Source organism: Micropterus salmoides, unplaced genomic scaffold, assembly GCF_014851395.1.
Source record: "Micropterus salmoides isolate LMB-PRFRI ecotype aquatic unplaced genomic scaffold, ASM1485139v1 Ms_hic_scaffold_14, whole genome shotgun sequence".
NCBI lineage: Eukaryota > Metazoa > Chordata > Actinopteri > Centrarchiformes > Centrarchidae > Micropterus > Micropterus salmoides.
The window spans coordinates 3740511-3759500 of NW_024040485.1; the positions used below are offsets into that span (position 1 = coordinate 3740511).

Below are 18990 nucleotides of genomic sequence, written 5' to 3' on the forward strand. Positions count from 1 at the left end.
GCAAGTTAACTGCAGGTTAAAAACTTTGTTATAATAACTATGATTATTAAGTCAATGAGTAAACCTGCGCCAACGCATGTAGTTTACGGGCTTTTACTGGACATTTTACTGTCAACAAAGCTAAAATAAAAATAGATTGACGTCTTAAGCCTCACATGTGTAGCTTCATTGGACTTGCCTGTCGTCACATCTTGGATCTGGAAATTTTACAATCAAATGGTCCTTCAAACTGCAAAAACAGCTAGAGGATAAATTCACGCTGCTTTGTTATTCACCTTAAAATGTAAATTGTTTCCCCTTATAAATCTCATGTAATATATACTTATATATATTATATAAGTTTGTTTGTTATGCTGAAAGTCATCAGAGCAAATTCCCTGAATGTGTAAGATTTTCTCACACATACAGCTCTATTTGGCAGTAAAGCTGACGCTGATTAATAAAACCAACATGTCAGTACTTTAGACGTAGTCTTCACTGTCATCCATACCTTTTTATATTAGAATTTACATTTTCTGACATTGTCCCTTAAAAGTTTTTTTTATCTTTTACATAACATATCTGAAATCACAAACTTCCGTTCCATTATATTGTTAGGAAACTTCACCTGTCAATCTTAATATGATGAGCAACGTTACAAAATTATGCCAACCAGTAGATTGCTCCTGTACTCATCCAGGTTTGCTATTGTCACATCTATAAAAGAAATAGGGAGCTATTGTACAGAAAACTGGACCCATCATTCCTTTTACAGACAGGATGGGAAAGTGTTTTCATTCAAGAGGCAGTGTGAAGATACAATAAAACCTAAAAACCTCCTGCTATATCAGCTCGCACTGGCTATCCCAGGGACAGCTAGAGCCATTTCACTAACACCACAAAGACAAAATGAGCCCAGGAAAGAAGGTAGTTTAATTCAAAAAGAAATGTAAAAGAAGGTTGATATCAAACATGCAATGCATATGAGATATGGATCTTGAACTTAAAAGCTGTTGAGGAAACAAAGAATGGAAATTAGGAGCAAGGTACAATATTTCACACATTAAATTTTGAGAATCAGATTCTTGTGTGTAAACAAACTGTCACGACACAAGAGTTCTATTTCATTCTCCTCAGATTAGCAATATAAAACCCCAGCTGTACTCTTGCACCGTTGTGCAGTGAAAGAGAATTTAAAGCATTTATTGATTGAGTATCTTAAAAATTTATTTGCACCAAAACCAGTACCCTAAAGTGATACTGATACCAATAGAGTACTTCATTCAATACCTTGCATAAAATTGATCTATTTCTTTTTTCAAATAACTCCTTTGTAACATATTGGGAAATTGTATCAAAAATGTAGTGGAGTAAAAGTACAGTAGATTTGCCTCTGAGATGTGGTGGAGTAGAAGTAAAGTTGCATAAAATGGAAATAATCAAGTGAAGTACCTTGAATTTGTACTTAAGAACAGTACTTGTACAAATGTACTTAGTTACTTTGCATTCCCTCTCCTCTGTGTCCATAACTTATATTTCCTTGTTCCATCCCCTTCAGATCTACAGTTTAAAGACAGGTGTAACCAACCTGTGGTGAAGTGCAGGAGCTGACAGACCCCATTCACTGCAGAAACATGAACAACCTGTCAAACACAAATGAACCTCGATGAATGCAAAGAAATAGGTTGGTAACTCCTGTCCAGGTTTTCAGAGGCTTTCATACAAATATCTGAGTATCTGTGTTTGTTGCTGAGTGTAGCAGACCTAAATTTTTGTCATGCAATTTAATAAATTTATGAGAATTGATACCCAATTATGAATTTTTAAGATTAATAAAATCAAAATTTATTCCTCCTTTCAGGGCACCACCGGAGTTGTTATAATCCTAGAGTCTCCGGACCTCTAGGTAGTTTTGAATAATTATACAATTATTACTAGTGATCAGTTAGTTAATAATCGCTCAATTATCTTAAATCAGTCAGTCAGTCTCATATCTAAAGGGTCAATTCTCTTGGCAGGAACTAGAAATAGGCAACACACACAGCTCTTGATTATATTACAGTGAATTTATTCTCTGGTGATAAAAAGATGGTTGGATACAGGGAACAAACATTTGCTGAACAATGAGCCTGGAGGTTCGATTGTGGGAAGCATTTGACTCATACGGCATAGAAGAGCTAATGAAAGTAAACTAATGCTATAGTTTAGGAGTTAAAATGGACATCTGATCACAGAACGTGTGTTAAGTCTTACTGCTTGTCGACAGCCTGCTTTTGGCCTGTTGCACGGGTCCCACGCTAGCTGCCGATCCTGGCTTTTTGCTAGGGATTCTCCGGTGTTCTCCGTGTCTGATTGAAAACGCTTCCTCCGTCTGGCAATTCGGCTGTTTTCAGGTTTCCTTTGTTGCAGCTGGCGAGACCACGTGGCTTGGTCTGACCTCGGTGAAGTTGGCTCGACGAAAAAGGCTTAAAATGGAACTTGGTCGTTCCTGAATTAGTCCAGTGTAACTTAACGAACTGATAACTTTAACAAACAAAAGAAATAAAGAAAATAAAACAAACTGAAGGCAGATCGATGTCGCGGCACTTCAGGTGTGTAGCTTCAGGTGAACAAAGGCCTGTCTCGCTGGCCGAGTCTGGGCGTTGCCTGGCGAGGCACGCCACACGCGTGCCGAAGCGTCCAGAGAGCCGAGCAGAGTGGAAGAGCCAACAGCGAAGAGAAGAGAGCGAAGCGAGGTCGCGTGTCGCTCTTTTGTTGCCTGGGGCGTGGTTCCCCGGGGGGCGTCTCAGGTTTCCCACGGGACTGCCTTTCTAAACTTAATGTCTAAAAAGAAATCTATTTGCACATCTTATAAGCAAATATTTTCCACAATCGAACCTCAATGCTTGAACGGTTGTACTGTTCTAAGCATTTGGTAACAAGAAACAATTGTCACATTATTGGTCAGGATATTTATACATTTAACGGCATTTCCGATGAGGGCATGTAATACTTATTTCGTCCACCTGGGGGAGCTCAGGTTACATGAGGAAAGCTTAGATTAAATCAAAGATCATATCTCCTTAGGAACTGGGAATATTGTTGATTCATCCTTAAATTCAAGCTGGCGATTAAGAGTATAGTAAAACCTTCCTTTGTCATCATTTCTAAAGGAATTTTGTAGGAAAGTATTATGAACAAGCATTGATTACATCAGATGAAGGAGTGTCTTGCTGAAAATAAAAACACTGCACAAGTAACTTTCTTTTCAGCACTAATATCAACAACAGATAGCAACAACAGTTAACATAACTACTCAAATAGAGGCAAACGTAATCAGGTAACTAAAGATTTAATTAAACTTAATTAAATGCTTTAAGTCTTTGGAGACTGCAGTCTTTGGCCATCCAAAGTTCAGTGTCTGGACCATGTCACACTTGGGTGAGACAGGGGTTTTCCTTTTTGATGTGGTAATAAAACAAAGAATAAGGTCAGTTGCCACAGAAACATGTGTGGGGGGCCAGTTTTGATAGGCTGTTCAGGGAGATGCCAATGGCTGGTTCGTGTCCCTTTGTCAGTTTAACAGTCAGGCCCCGCGTTATCAGCTTCGGAATCAAAAAGGTGCCAGTTTTATGGTCGGGCTAGCACTTAGAGAAAGCAACTTTGACCCCTCCCCTTCTTCTCTGGGGAGGAGAAAGGAATTTAGAGTAGCTCCAAATTTATTCAATATAAAATGCACAAATCCACACCGTTGTTCACTACATGAGCTTATATCCGAGTTAGTCAGTGAGTATTGATTTCTGACTAACAAGAGAAGCGTCATTGCAACTAAGCAGTCATTCATACAATCTTTTGTAAATAAATGAAAGCAGTAAATATTTCATGGGGCCCACTTTCCAGCTGAATACACTCATTTCTGTTTAACTTGTCGTGTTTATAGCATTGTAGATCCTTGAGAAAGTGTTTTTGTGGAGAGAGAAATTAAACCTACAGTATTTCACAGCGTAATCTTTAATGGTGAGGAAAACATAGGAAACATTCAACTCTCCCGAAGGATCTTTAGGACAAAATACAACTAGAGATGTTCAGTGGGATTCTAAATAAAAAATGCAGAACAATAAAATACTTTACATCTATTCTATTCCTTGTATGCACGGTGAAGCATGTGTCATTTGTCCTTCAGTAAATTAAAACATATCTGTGTACACAATCAACAGGTTTCCATGGAGGCACTCCAGACTGGTGTGTCCTATGGCAGATGGGTCACAGAGTGGAAGGTGGGGCTCGAGAGCATCTGATCACGATCATCCTGAATCCAGGGAGGATCCAAGAGGATGGTCTGGCAACATGGATGGAGAGGCAGACGCAGGGTGGAGGAAGAGCTGTGCGTCCTCCATTTCTAAGATGGAGCTGTACGAACTGGAAGACGAGTCCAGCCGGCTGTGTGTGGATGTGCTTCTAGGGGAACAGGACAAAAGGCAAGAGGATTCATCACCATCAGGCCTTAGGTGGGTCTCTGTTTGGGTTTCAGCAGCTCCACTGTGGCTCCAGTGGCCAGCAGGTGGGACAATTTGGTGGATGTGGCCATCACGGCTCCCAGGAGCCACCGGCATTTCGACGCCATACGGGTATGAGGCATCCATCAGGTGGTGCAGGCCCGTGGTGAGCTCAGATACTTCCTGGTTTAGTGTTGTCATCTGGGTAGAGAGCGTACACAGTTTAGTCGTACTATTAGGAGAAAATGTGGTCAATTACAGTACAGCTTGCTCTATTCTGCCCAATTTAAATCCCCGCACAGAGATTAGACAAATGAATCAGCTTCTGTCTTTAAAGTTTAATCTGAGACTCATGTCCACATATCATTTTCTGATTACTTCCCAAAAGAGAACCAAAGCATGTTAAAATCTCCTCTGCAGTGGCAGCTGGTGGCAGTTTGGCTTACCTTGGGTGCTGCCCCCTGTACTGGCTCTAGGCTCGGTGTGCTCTGCGTACAAATGGAACATGTCTCCATGCACTTCGACGTCTACAACCCTGTGTGAGGTGTGAAGAGGAAGGAAGCTGGGGTTAATATAAAACCAAATAAGATGTTTATCAGGTTGAAACTGGGTATCCAGAAAGAAAGATATGAAGTAGAAGGGGGTTGTTTGGGGGGGGGACCACAGCATTTAAGAGGAAGGAAAGACACTACCATGCTACTCATAACACTTAGAATGTTGCAGATTATATGATGGTAATTACTAATAAAATAAAAGTAATTGTTGCAAAAAGTAATGAGATGCACAGAGAATAAATATAAAAAAACTTTACACTGTAATGCAATCCAACACAACCATTTAAAAAAAGTCTGTTTCTTCTGTTTGCTGTTGAGACTGAGCCAATGTACTGTATCATAAACTACAGAGGGTGTAACTGAGGGGGGGGAATTATTAGAAACACTGGTTAATATACTGAAATGTAATATAGCACCACCACAAAGTACAGACTGAATCAAACAGTGCTGTCAACACCAAATAGATGTTCTCTTTAAGAAGACCTGAATTTTGCTGAGCCCCGGACTCTCCCTCACCTGAGGCTGAGGCTTGTGTGGCTGTAGGAGATAAGTTCTGCCCGCGGAGGCCACCGCTGAGGTTTGGTAAACAGCAGCCTCGCAGGGCGCTGAACTGCTGCAACTCAATCCCCAGGAGGTTCCCCTGGGAGATACGGCGAACGGGGCTGCTGAAGCTGTGTAGCTGGAGAGGGCGACGAGAGCGGGTTGCTGGAGTGAGGTGGACGGAGTTATCAGAGTCCCCTTGTGTTTCAAAATAGAGGGGCGCCTGGTATCCTGGAAACAGCAAATATAATGTGCAGCATTAGGGCCTTTTCACACAGGAATTCATTTTCAATGGGGGGTGCGGACATGCTCGTCTCACGAACACGCCAGCTACCTTGAACTTTAATGTCTTGTACTTGTCTTGAACTTTTATGTACACGACGCGCAGCACAAATTAATGAAGGAGAGACTGACCCTCGGCATTTGAGAGTTTCCAGAAATCGACACATGGCCACGGCAACGGCGTTTGACAAAACCTCGAAAGCTTTGCAAATTACCACAGCATTAAGCAATTAGCTTTAAATAAATGGTGAAGGATTTCATATTCAATTCAAAATGGCTGACTTCCTGTTGGGTTTGGGTGTGACTGGTTACTACACATGTAGGAAAACACTGGATGAAGGTTTGTGGGTTGGTCGGCTCAGGTTGAAGCATACTGAATGAAAGTGTTGCGAGTTAGGAATCAGGGGAAAGAGTTTTCTGTCACAGGTTTACTGTTGGGAGAAATGGAATCCTACAGTAAATCAACACCAGTTTTCTGTGTGTGAGAGTATATTTAGTACCTGGTCCTGGCTGCCCTCACACAGGTTGTAGGTGAGGTTGTTGCGGATGCCTGAGACGAAAACACTGGCATACTCGGGGCAGAGTCCCAGCACCTCTTTCAGGTGACGCAGATTGATATACTGAAGGTGAGTGTGTGTCAGCACTTTCACATCAGCATTGGTCTTGATCACCTGGTCTGGTCCAGGCAGGTCAGCCCCAAACAGGTTCCCTTCTCCTAAAATCAAAACAATAACACAATTTCTTTCTCCATGGTGTACCACATAAACACCTTAAACATGAGGTTTAAAAGGTTAAAAGTCACTTGACCACAAGACAAACCTAATGTTGCCAGCACTGTGGTGTCGTTCAGCACCTCCAGAGACCCGGAGCAGACATAGTAGTTGGCATGCAGCACGTCGCCCTGACGGATGAGGTACTCCCCGGGGATGCAGAAGGAGGATTTTATATGGAGGGAGAGTGAGCGCTGGCAGCCACGACTGGCCCCCGCAAAGACCGGCAGCTGGAGGATGTCCCTATTCCGATGCATGGCGATGTCGGCCCGCAGCTCATCAGGGAAGTCGTGCAGGAGCTGGGGATGTGTGACAGATGTAATGAGCTGTGACATTGATTGATAATTAAGGAATGGACTCCAGTTACCCTTTTTAAATTTCAATAGGATGTCAACTGGCCACGTGCTGTGAAAGATCATTGACAGTTACAGCAGCATATATTGATCATGGACTGTACAACGGCTGTCAGTGCTCAAATGTAATCATCATGTGTCATCTAAACATTGCCCTGAAGTTTCTTTAGGGCAGACAGCACAATGTACAAAAGCATGACATGTCAACAACAATGAAAGGGATTCCTACCTCATTGACATCTATGCCACTGTTGACAGACCATGTGTTCTGGAAGTACTCCAGCATGCGATTTTCGAGCTGCTCAGGCAGATGGTGGAGACGGATGAAGTCCTTCAGGTCCTCCATGCTTGTGTCGTAGAGAGAACGGCGTGAGTACATACGCTGGATGACGGTGGTCACGTTACTGAACACCAGGGTGTTCATCAGCGCTGTGTGAGAGAAGGAAACAAACAGCATAAAAGACAATAAATGTTGCTATAAAGGCTGAATATTTATATTTCTAGATAAAGTTTTATTCTGAATGCTGTTTATTTTAGGCCACTGGTTCCCAAACGTTTTCAGCTCAAGACCCAAAAGAGAAATCTGGTGTCTCCCTGGGACCAAAATTTACAAAAATACTGCTGTATGAATTGCTGTAACAGCTACGTTTATAAACAACGGATAAAGGAAAAACCATGAATTAAAAATGCATATAAAATGTATTTATTTCATCATAAAAGTAAAGAAAAACAACAGTTTTCCTTTCTGTGTCTCACCCCTTTCTCAACTCCCATCATCCCTCAGCACCGACATGTCTTTTTAAATGATGCCGACCTGAAAGTAAGTGGCCGGTTGAAGTTTTCAGCCAGCTGGTCTATACTCTGGGCTCGGTTTTCCAAAGTGTTGTTCTGAGGTCATGCCGAGCATTTAGTTTGTTCCTGTATTTGTTTGTCAAGGGATGCTGAAGTCAAAATGCCAGATTCACATAAGTATGTGTTGCCTAATTGAATCAACACATCTTGAAGGGCAGGGAAAAATGTCTGAACTTTCCCCAATACTGCAAATGTTTCGTTTGGGACATTTGCCTGTGCAATTTATTTGTTTTAAAACTTTCATTACTGAGCACTTCCCCACATTTTACACACTGAGGCATCTCCTCTCCCTTCTGAATGGCTTTGGTAAAGCCAACTTTAATAAACTCGTCCTTGTACTTTTGTTTGGACATCATAGGATCGACAGTGACAGATTACAGACTACGCACATAGAGATTCTGTATGAATGTGGACAGCAGATCAGGTTAGGGAGAGGTGAGAGAGAAAACCTCACTCAGCATCTGAGCTGAACAGACCAGAGCAGCAAAGAAGAATGCTTATTCACATACCTGTATTTACATGTTGCAACATTGTTATGCATTTTACTCATTTTGGGTCCTAACCCTAAGTTTGGGAAACATGTTTTTAGGTTATTACAGTTTATACTGGCAACGAGAGAAAAATGACTTTTCTTTACTTTCAAACTCTTTCTGCTTTAAAATAAAATATAGTTTTATATTGATCACTACCCAATTATCTAGACATGTTACTGTTTACTTACTTAATGATCCACACAGGGGCAACAGTAATTTACATCTTTGTTCTGACATGAATAAAAATGAACACAGTAATTATCCTCTGTGTTGTTGCACTAATAATTGCCTCCTCAGCTAAAATACTTTAGTTTATTGGTACGTAAAGCCGGCAACAAACTGAATCTTAAAGACCATCCAACCCACTTCCTGCTGAATTTCCTGCACTGGCGTGCTGAACAGAGGCCCTGTTACGCCAGAGGGACAGTGTACCCTGGTGTCAGACATACCGCCAACAAGCATGGTGCAGATGCAGAAGATCTTCTCAGCAGGGGTGTTGGCACTGATATTGCCAAAGCCCAAACTGGTCAGGCTGCTGAGGGAAAAATGAAGGGCAGCGACGTAGGAGCTGTACATCGACGGGCCCCCCGCCGTGCTGTTGAAGAAGGGCATATCCCGCTGTTTGCTCAGTTGAAAGAGCCACCCTTGAAGGAGGAGGTAAAGGATGAGACAATAATGGTTCTGTTTGTTTGTGTGTGTCAGAAAGAGATTTTCAGCTGTGTCAGGAGTGTTAATTATTATGAAGTTATGATCTAACCTCCCTATAGACACATATAATATACTGACACAAAAGTATACAATCACACACACACAAACACACACGTTGCATAGGCGACTGGACCAGAAATGGGCTGCACCAGCTGTGTGTAAGTTCTCTCCTAAGTTAGGACATGAAGTTGACACTAGATGCTTAGTAACTGCTAATTAGTTTGTAACTTGGAGCAGAAAAATGGCTGTTTACCATTAGTGAGTTTAATTCTGTGACATTTTATGGTTTACTCCTACGTTGGGGCCTGTGTAACTATTTAGTTGCTACATAGAATTATGTTGTAACTTATCTCTGTGGTGCAACCACTTTTCTTCTAGTAATGCATAAATCACAACTTCATATTAATTTATGTTCTAACTAGGTTAAGTTTGAACTTACATACAGCTGCTGCGACAGGCTGCAGATGTTTCATTTTGGGTTTTTATTGTACTCCATGTTTTAACACACAAACAAGACATTTTGTGTTGTTTTCTTGCAGCCATCTTATACATATATATATATATTTAAGACACTCCTCATTCAAGTGCCAGAGTATGGTGTTTGCCACCATCTCATGAGGGGGGACACAATAAATGTCTCCTCGCTGTATTGGTTGAATCTAGTCTGTGGTGTTATTTGTTGGATTTTTCACGTATGGTAACTGAATCAAGTCTGCATAGTACTATTGTACTGACTGTAGCGTTCCAGTTTCTGAAACAGGCGAAGGAAATGCAGCAGGCGTATAGTCTTGAGCAGGTGGACGAAGGAGCTCTGAAGAGGAGAGGCAAGCATGGGGGGCATAGTGAGAAAAGGAGAAAGAAAGCAAATCCCTCTGCCCTGTTTTGAAACACACTTTGACTGTATATACTTCACAGCAGCCACTTGTTTTGTTCAAACAAATCACAATTTTGGGAGTACTTGTCACACAGACAGGCAGCAGCAGCTCTGTGTAATACAAGGTACGTACTCTCACCCGCTATACATTTCTGGAGTCTGGAAGTTGCTATGTATTATAAGTCATCAGCTGTTGCAGAGGGCAGTGACAACATATTATCATCTAGTTGTACTCACCACTGGGATGTGCGCAGCATACAGCAGGTCAATGGGCAGGGCTGCAACCAGGTCCACAAAGAACCAGGTGGTGACGTAGTGAATGCAAATGGAGCGCGGGTCATACACCACCTTCCCTGACTTGTCCACATAGGTGGTGCTGAAGTTCAACACAATGTCTGGAAATACAGATGTTAAAGGTAAGTTTCCCCCCCCCCCCGGGATTAAAAGACAAATACAATGAAACAGATTGTAAACAGTGAGGATAAATGACAAGTGTCCCAAGCTCAGATTCAATCCTACTGGGTCACTTGTATGTGATGATGTTTGTCATTCACACTGAAAATATGAAAGAATAACATGGAATAGCAACAGGGTAGTGTACCAGCTTTAGTCATGTTAATGTCAGCTTAAAATAATTACAACATAAATGACAAGAAATGACTTGATGCCTGGGTTGCTATGATTGTCCTGTTACTATAGCTGGCAAGGAATGGCAAGAAAATCAATAGATATAGGATGAAAATCTCATGTCACCACATACAAACCTTTTTGAAATCACCACAATATTATTATAATTCAGATCAGTAATTAGTTGTGCTACAGCACAAGAACTTTAGGTAAAATCAGGAGGCCATGTCTTTCACAGTAACACCTTTCAACACTCACCTGCAATAAAGAGCAATTCCACTACAACGTCTGCGATGACAGTCAAGGGTGCATCTATAGCGGTGTGATCGGCGGCCGTGAAACTGACGTTGTAGGGCACGGTGACAGCCAGGTAGAAAGTGCCAAAAATAATTAGCCAGTCCTACAGGGCTTTCGGCACACTGTAGTGGAGCAGAATGAAGCGCGACTTCGGCGCTGCTGCCACCTCCAGTCTCAGAGGCTTTTCAATAAAGCTCTGTAAGTGAACAGGTAGAGTAAGTGTAAGTGCAACAATATCTTGGAAAAAAACACAAACACATATCTTTTTTATACACACACACACACACACAAATACACACACACAAACATTCTCTTTCATATCAAGCTTACACTAATGAATCTACATAAACACACAAAGCACATTAGAGAAGCTGCATGAATGAATAACCTGATAACCAGATAGGGTGCTGTGAAAATAAATCATGGCAGTGCCAAGATTTTGCAGAGAGACAAAATCTCTTGTGTTCTGACAGCAGATGATTCAGTAGAGTGGGCAACTCAAATAAAACAGATGCTGCTAGTTATCTAATCCTGACAGCTTCCTATAAAGAGAGGCAGATATTTTAAATGCCCATGGATTAACAATGCAAAATGACAGAGATAGGACTGTGGTCAGTGAGGGGAAACTTATTACCAACAATGACGCCTGATAATTTCATACATGACTTGGCCTTGGCTTGACTTCATCCCTTCAAATCTTTAAAAACCTGCTTTTTTGAGAAAATCCAATTGCAGAATTGAATTGCTATATTACTGATGAGGTGGGGTCCATTTGGCACATATTGAGACTGTAGCTCTCCAACTGGGGCCGAGCACTTGGCACATAATAGCCTTAAGCATGTTTAGGAGACAGGAGGAGAAGCTATTACATTTGAAAAGTTGTGAGAGGGAAACATTAATGAGCACTAATCCATCCAAAAACAATGTAGCTACTTCATAAACAGGTGTTGGCATGCAACAAGGTGGCTGGTTAATGAAGTCTTAACCTAAGAAGGGCTCTGAAGATGCCTGGTTGACTTGGAGGGAATAGACTGAATATGTGATGACAATGGACAACCTTTTCTTGTACTTCAAAAAGAAGAGAAATGACACAACAGTGACACATCTTACTGAAATTATTATAATAGAAATTATAAAGTAAAACTGTCAGGATATGATATGATATTATATTATATTATGTTTCAGAGAAAAAGTGTTTAAATTGTCCCAGTGAAACAACTTTCCACACTATATTGATCATGGCTGCTTGAAACTGGACAATTTCTGGTCCCCTGATCAGTGTTTCATCACCCATCTGTCAGTGGGTTTTCATTGCTTTCATGAAGTTTGTAACCACAGTGGAAAATCCAGAAGAAAGACCTTGCTGACTGCCATCAACAGCTTCGGCCACTTTAACGATAGTTCAAGCTACGTCAGCCAAAGCTTTTTACTTAATTTGCCACATCACAAACAACGCAGAGGTCAGGACTCGCAGCTCATCCAAGTGATTAGAAAACACAGCTACAACTGCTCTTCACAATTCACTCACTTATTATTGCTTCCAACCACATCTCCCAGCATGCTTTAGGCTTTAGCAAATGATAAAAGCTTCTTTGAATGTGAGTTTAACTTAGCGTTGTTGTTGAGCTAGGTTCATGTTTACAACCTAGAGAGAAATGGCCTGAAGTGCAGGTGCTGTTGCCATGGTTACCTACAGTTGAATAAAAAATGATCAAACAGTTTCTGAATTATATATTGCAGATTTTCTGAACATGTAAATCATAATCTGCTGTTCTGTGTAACTTTGGAATCTGACTCACTATCTGTTAAGTTAAAAGCGTCTCCAGACAGCACCAGGTTTTCTTTCTCAGTCCTTTGACCTTATTAAAGGTTCAGTGTGTAATATTTCTGAGGATCTAGTGACACAAATGCAATAAGATCCATTGCTAGAGAGAATTAACATGTTTCCATTGTCAGTGTTTGTATAAACTTCATTCAATATGTGGTTTAGAATGGACTGTGGTGCAGAAACAGTGACGGTGTTTCACACTCTTGGCTAACATTTTCCATGTTATCTGTCAGTGGCCAAGTCACAATAACATGTGATTTTACTGAATAATTAAGTCATTTCTTAATAAATCAAGGCACAAAGTACAGGGCTGTTTATTTTTCATTATAAAGCACAAGGCTGCACATCGAAATAAATTCTGTAGTTCCTTCATGCTACACTCACAACATATAATTAAGTGTATATTAAAATATTTTCATATAGAGTCTATGATTAAAATGTGGTAACATATAAAATAAAATATATACAGTTATTTATATAGCCTACAATTATACATACAGGTATACACCAAGAACATTCCGCAGGGCATTTTTTGAATTTGCATCTGGGGTGAATGTAAACAACCAGATGATAGCATGGTTTTATCTTCTAATCTACCTAAAGAAACCACATATCTTGACTGATTACTCTTTGTTGTGTCAGAAGACGACACCTTTTTTCCTGTGTCAGCCACCGTAGCTTTCCTAAACTCCTTGAAAGGGGAGGAGGGGGAGCAGTAGACAAGACAGTTGGGTGCAATTCGCAATCTCACCACTAGATGTCACTAAATCTTACACACTGAACCTTTAAAGTGAAATGCTATGTCAGTGTGCCTTGGTAACAGCAGCTGATACAGCATCAAAACTGCATCAACAGACAAAAGAACAACTCAGTGTTTTTCCAAAGTATGCAACCTCAGTGTCTGAAAATAATAAACACAAAGTGCTGTGGAAATGTGCAAATTCTGAAATTATTTAACAACAACAATTATAAACAACTTTATGAATGCTAATGACATGGCAGGTTTCCCAGTTTGCTCAGCTCTGAGTCAATTAGGCTAACTAACTTAGCTAACACTAACTTATTTCATGTCAGGATAACTCTGAAAGTGCAGTATTATATAGTTTTACTTACCCGAAACCAAACTGTCCATTGGTCAGCCACTTGTTCCATTTTTCTTTTCTTGAGAGTGAGTTCAGTTTAGTGTTAAAGTGTTGAGCTATATTCAGTTTTACAACCAGAGAGAAATGGTCTGAAGTGCAGGTGCAGCTGCTGTTGCTATGGTTACCTACAGTTAAATCTAAATGTTGTCAAACAAACGGATTTTAGTGATTTATTAAAAATATAAAAATTATATATTATATTACCCAAATTGCTGGATCTCTTTAACTGAAGCACACACATTTAGACTATTCTATGATCTCCTATAATATAATAATAATAAGAGGAGGTGGTTTCCCGGGTGTCGGACTGTGAAGATGAAATCATGTTATCATCTGGTAGCTGCTGTTTACATTCACCCCAGATGCAAATTCAAAAAATGCACTGCAGAATGTTTTGGTCCATACATGTATGTATATATGTATATAAATAACTATATTGTTTTATTTTGTTTTATATGTTACCATATTTTAACATAGGACTACACTTGTTTAAATCTCTCTTTACTGATGCTTGATGTTTGTTTGAAACTGCCAAAGGCTCAGTAGTTTTTACTTGTCTTCCTGCAGTGAACATCACAACAGATTCACAATTGAAATGTGAAAACTGATGCACAACACAAGAGGGCGCCTTCATCCTGCTAACCAGGGATGTAGTGGAGGTTAAAGCTCCTCAGGAGTAACATAAATCTGCACCAAGCAGAGATGACTGACTCCTGACTTAAACTGAGACTGAACATGTTGCTTTCAGAAATGACGTCCTTCTGATGAACTGAATGCAGCAGTCCATTTGGATATTATCATGATTATAAAATCAATTTTAAAGTACTTCTGTGCTGGTAAAGGTGGAGTAACTTTACCTGTGATCATCATCCATTGCTGTTGTTGTCATGAGTAGTAAATAGAGGCCCAGAGTGTTTGACAACGGCACAAGTTTGCTAGCATTACAACGATTATTTGCTAACAGATCAGCTAAACAATCAACCGTAAGAGTTGTATGCAGTAGGTTATCCATTTGTCCGGTGACAAGGCTATTAAATAAAACAGTCCCTTCACTCATGGTTTCAATAGTAAACTGTCATAGGAATGACAATTACCAATAAAAAACATTATATTCTAACCAGAAACACTTAAGAAAACATAAATTACAAAGTATCTTTTGTATTTCATGCAAGTAGGAGGTTTTTCAGTAATTTTTAACAAAGCTCTCGTCACCGCCATTCACAAGACTAAAAAACACGTTTAAGATAAATATAAAATTAGTAAAATAGAATAAAATAAAAGGGATAAAATAAAGTCAAATAAGATCGGGAAAGGCTCTCCTATAAAAGTAGGTTTTAAGAAGGGACTTAAAAGAGTTCACTGACTCAGCTGACCTGATTTCCTCGGGCAGGCTGTTCCAGAGCCTCGGGGCCCTGACAGCAAACGCTCTGTCCCCTTTAGTTTTCAGTCGAGACTCTGGAACAGACAGCAGACCTCTGCCCAAAGATCTCAAGGTACATGCCGGTGTGTATGGGACTAAAAGTTCAGAAATATAACAAGGCGAGAGGCCATGAAGAGCTTTAAAAGTGATCAATAGAATTTTAAAGTCAATTCTAAAACATACTGGGAGCCAGTGTAATGAAGCTAAAATAGGAGTAATGTGGTTATATTTCTTTGTTTTGGTTAAAAGCCTGGCAGCTGAGTTCTGGACAGTCTGGAGTCGATCAATAGATTTTTGGGTTAAACGGTTGAAAAGGCTGTTATAATCCAGCCGTGATGAGATGAAGGTGTGTAAAATGGTCTGTGTCCTTAAAAGTTAACATAGATCGAATTTTTGCTATATTTCTAAGTTGATAAAAACATGATTGAACAAGCTTTGTGGTGTGCTGCTCGAAATTTAAATTACTATCAAACCAAACACCAAGGTTCTTTGCCACAGGCTTAATGTGATTTACTAGGGAACCAGCAGATGGCAGTATTTGTTTTGCCATCTGCTGGGACCCAATGACCAGGATTTCTGTTTTGTCTGAGTTCAGCTGGGGTAAATGATTTGACATCCATTTTTTAACTTCACAAAGGCAGTTGTTAAGTGAACTCAGCATTTCAGGGTCTGTGGATCTGACGGGCAAGTATATTTGTGTGTCATCAGCATAAATATGAAAAGAAATGCCATGTTTATGGATAATTTGTCCGAGGGGAAGCAGATACAAGGAAAACAAAATGGGTCCTAAGACCAACCCCTGAGGCACACCATATTTAACTGGACAGAACGAAGAGACATAGTTGTTTACAGACACGCAAAACTTCCTATTTGACAGGTAGGATGAAAACCATTCTAAGGCAGTACCAGAGATCCCCACCCAGTGCCTCAGTCTGTCTAACATGATGTTGTGGTGTCCATGGTGTCAAAAGCAGCGCTAAGGCCCAGGAGTACCAGGACTGAGCACATGCCTTCATCAGCAGACATTAAAAGGTCATTGGTGACTTTAAGCAGGGCAGTGTCAGTGCTGTGGTACTTCCTGAAACCAGATTGAATTTTTTCAAATAATTTGTTATTTTCCAGTACAGTGAGCAGCTGTTTGGACACAATTATTTCTAGAATCTTTGCAATAAAAGGCAGTTTTGAAATTGGTCTAAAATTATGTGGGAGGGAGGGATCTAAACCAGGTTTCCTTAAAAGTGGGTTCACACAAGCCGTTTTAAAATAATCAGGGACACAACCAGTAGATAGGGAGCTGTTGAAAACAGAGATCAAATGGGGCCCAACAGAATCTATTACTTTCAGTAAAAACTTTGTAGGTATTACCTCAAGTGGGCTGGAGGACACTCTCATTTGTGATACTGTTTTTAAAAGCTCAGACAAGTCGATGGGATAAAACTGGTTAAAACTCTCTTGTTGCTGGTGAGGAACCTCTGAGTAAGAGGCCGTGGGGGGTAGAGGCTCTGATTGACACCACCTTATTGGTAAAATAAGATAAAAACAATTCACAGTCATCATTACTTCCAGCTGAGGCACAAGGAGGGGTTGGGTTTACCAGCTGATCCACAGTCTTAAACAGAAACCTGGGATTGTGTTTATGTGTAGTAATGAGTTCAGAAAAATAGTGTGTTCTCGCATCCTTAACCATGTTATTGTAGTTAATTAATAAATCCTTCAGACTGAGGTAATGGACTTGGAGACTGGATTTTTTCCATCTGCGCTCTGCTTTCCTGCGTTCCCTTTTAGGCTGCAAATGCTGTCATTTATCCAGGATTGCTTACTAGCTTTAGACGAAGGCCTAACCTTTAAAGGAGCAGTAATATTTAGTGATGACAAGCAGATATGAAGTGAAGTGATCGACCAGATTGTTGGTGTTGGAATCAGACAGGTGTTGGCTTTGGCTCTGAAAGAATGTGCAAAACTTTGAAACACTTTGTTCATTAAAAAGCGAGAACACACGGAGCTTGGTGAGGCGGCATGAGTAACAGGCGAATCGCAGCTAAAAACCATACATCTGTGGTCAGATATGGTCATGTCCACTAATTCCGCAGAGGAAATGCTGACACCCAGGGTAAAAACCAAGTCCAGTGTATGACCACGGTTATGTGTTTGCCCTTTGACATGTTGTTTGAAGTTAAAAGTCAGTTGCATTAACATTGGTGGGGTCATCAACATGAATATTAAAATCGCCACAAAGAACAATTCTGTTGAAAATTTAAAACCAGAGTAGATAAAAATTCAGGAAGTTCTGATAAAAATCCTCCAGGTGGTTTTGGGGGGCGATAAATTATAACAAATATGATAGGTTGCAGCCCTCCAACTTTAAGAGTGAGAACTTCAAAAGGAGTTAAATTCATCACAGCATACTTGATGACATTTTAAATTTTTCTTATACACGCTCACTAGCCCACCACCACGACCACTGACCCTCGGTTGACTAAAACAATCATATTGAGGTGGACACAGTTCAGCTAGCTGGCTATAGTCATTCATTTGCAACCATGATTCAGTTAAAAACATAAAATCTAGATTTGCAGACAAGATAAAATCATTTAAGATAAAAGTCTTACTTGAAAGTGACCTCACATTGAAGAGAGACATTTTAAATGAGTTTGTTCTGGGTGCTGGAGTTGGTGCAGTTGTCCTAATCCTTAAGAGATTACTACACTGCTCAAAAAAGTAAAGGGAACACTAAAATAACACATCCTAGATCTGAATGAATGAAATAATCTCATTAAATACTCCTTTCTTTACATAGTTGAATGTGCTGACAACAAAATCACACAAAAATTTTCAATAGAAATCAAATTTATCAACCCATGGAGGTCTGGATTTGGAGTCACACTCAAAATCAAAGTGGAAAACCACACTACAGGCCGATCCAACTTTGATGTAATGTCCTTAAAACAAGTCAAAATGAGGCTCAGTAGTGTGTGTGGCCTCCATGTGCCTGTATGACCTCCCTACAACGCCTGGGCTTGCTCCTGATGAGGTGGCGGATGGTCTCCTGAGGGAGCTCCTCCCAGACATGGACTAAAGCATCCGCCAACCCCTGGACAGTCTGTGGTGCAACGTGGCGTTGGTGGATGGAGCGAGACGTGATGTCCCAGATGTGCTCAATTGGATTCAGGTCTGGGGAACGGGCGGGCCAGTCCATAGCATCAATGCCTTCCTCTTGCAGGAACTGCTAACACACTCCAGCCACATGAGGTCTAGCATTGTCTTGCATTAGGAGGAACCCAGGGCCAACCGCACCAGCATATGGTCTCACAAGGGGTCTGAGGATCTCATCTCGGTACCTAATGGCAGTCAGGCTACCTCTGGCGAGCACATGGAGGGCTGTGCGGCCCCCCAAAGGAATGCCACCCCACACCATTACTGACCCACCGCCAAACCGGTCATGCTGGAAGATGTTGACGGCAGTAGAACGTTCTCCACGGCGTCTCCAGACTCTGTCACGTCTGTCACATGTGCTCAGTGTGAACCTGCTTTCATCTGTGAAGAGCACAGGGCGCCAGTGGCGAATTTGCCAATCTTGGTGTTCTCTGGCAAATGCCAAACGTCCTGCACGGTGTTGGGCTGGGACGTCGGGCCCTCATACCACCATCTGTTTCTGACCGTTTGAGCAGACACATGCACATTTGTGGCCTGCTGGAGGTCATTTTGCAGGGCTCTGGCAGTGCTCCTCCTGCTCCTCCTTGCACAAAGGCGGAGGTA

General features: G+C 41.0%; 1 protein-coding gene and 1 long non-coding RNA gene across 2 annotated transcripts; both read right to left on the reverse strand.

Moving 5' to 3' along the window:
* Positions 1 to 4569: 4569 nt before the first annotated feature.
* Positions 4570 to 5748, reverse strand: LOC119901683. The gene is made up of 3 exons (XR_005444232.1): positions 5525 to 5748; positions 4901 to 4989; positions 4570 to 4655 (listed from the first exon to the last, which is right to left on the reverse strand). It is a non-coding gene; the product is annotated as an uncharacterized LOC119901683 (long non-coding RNA).
* Positions 5749 to 5819: 71 nt separating this feature from the next.
* Positions 5820 to 13933, reverse strand: LOC119902952 (potassium voltage-gated channel subfamily H member 8-like). Its single transcript, XM_038719357.1, is given in 8 exon segments — positions 5820 to 6545; positions 6650 to 6899; positions 7183 to 7382; positions 8788 to 8982; positions 9770 to 9857; positions 10158 to 10315; positions 10806 to 11040; positions 13786 to 13933. Coding segments are annotated over 8 exon segments (1419 nt in total). The 5' UTR covers positions 13825 to 13933; the 3' UTR covers positions 5820 to 6291.
* Positions 13934 to 18990: the final 5057 nt, after the last annotated feature.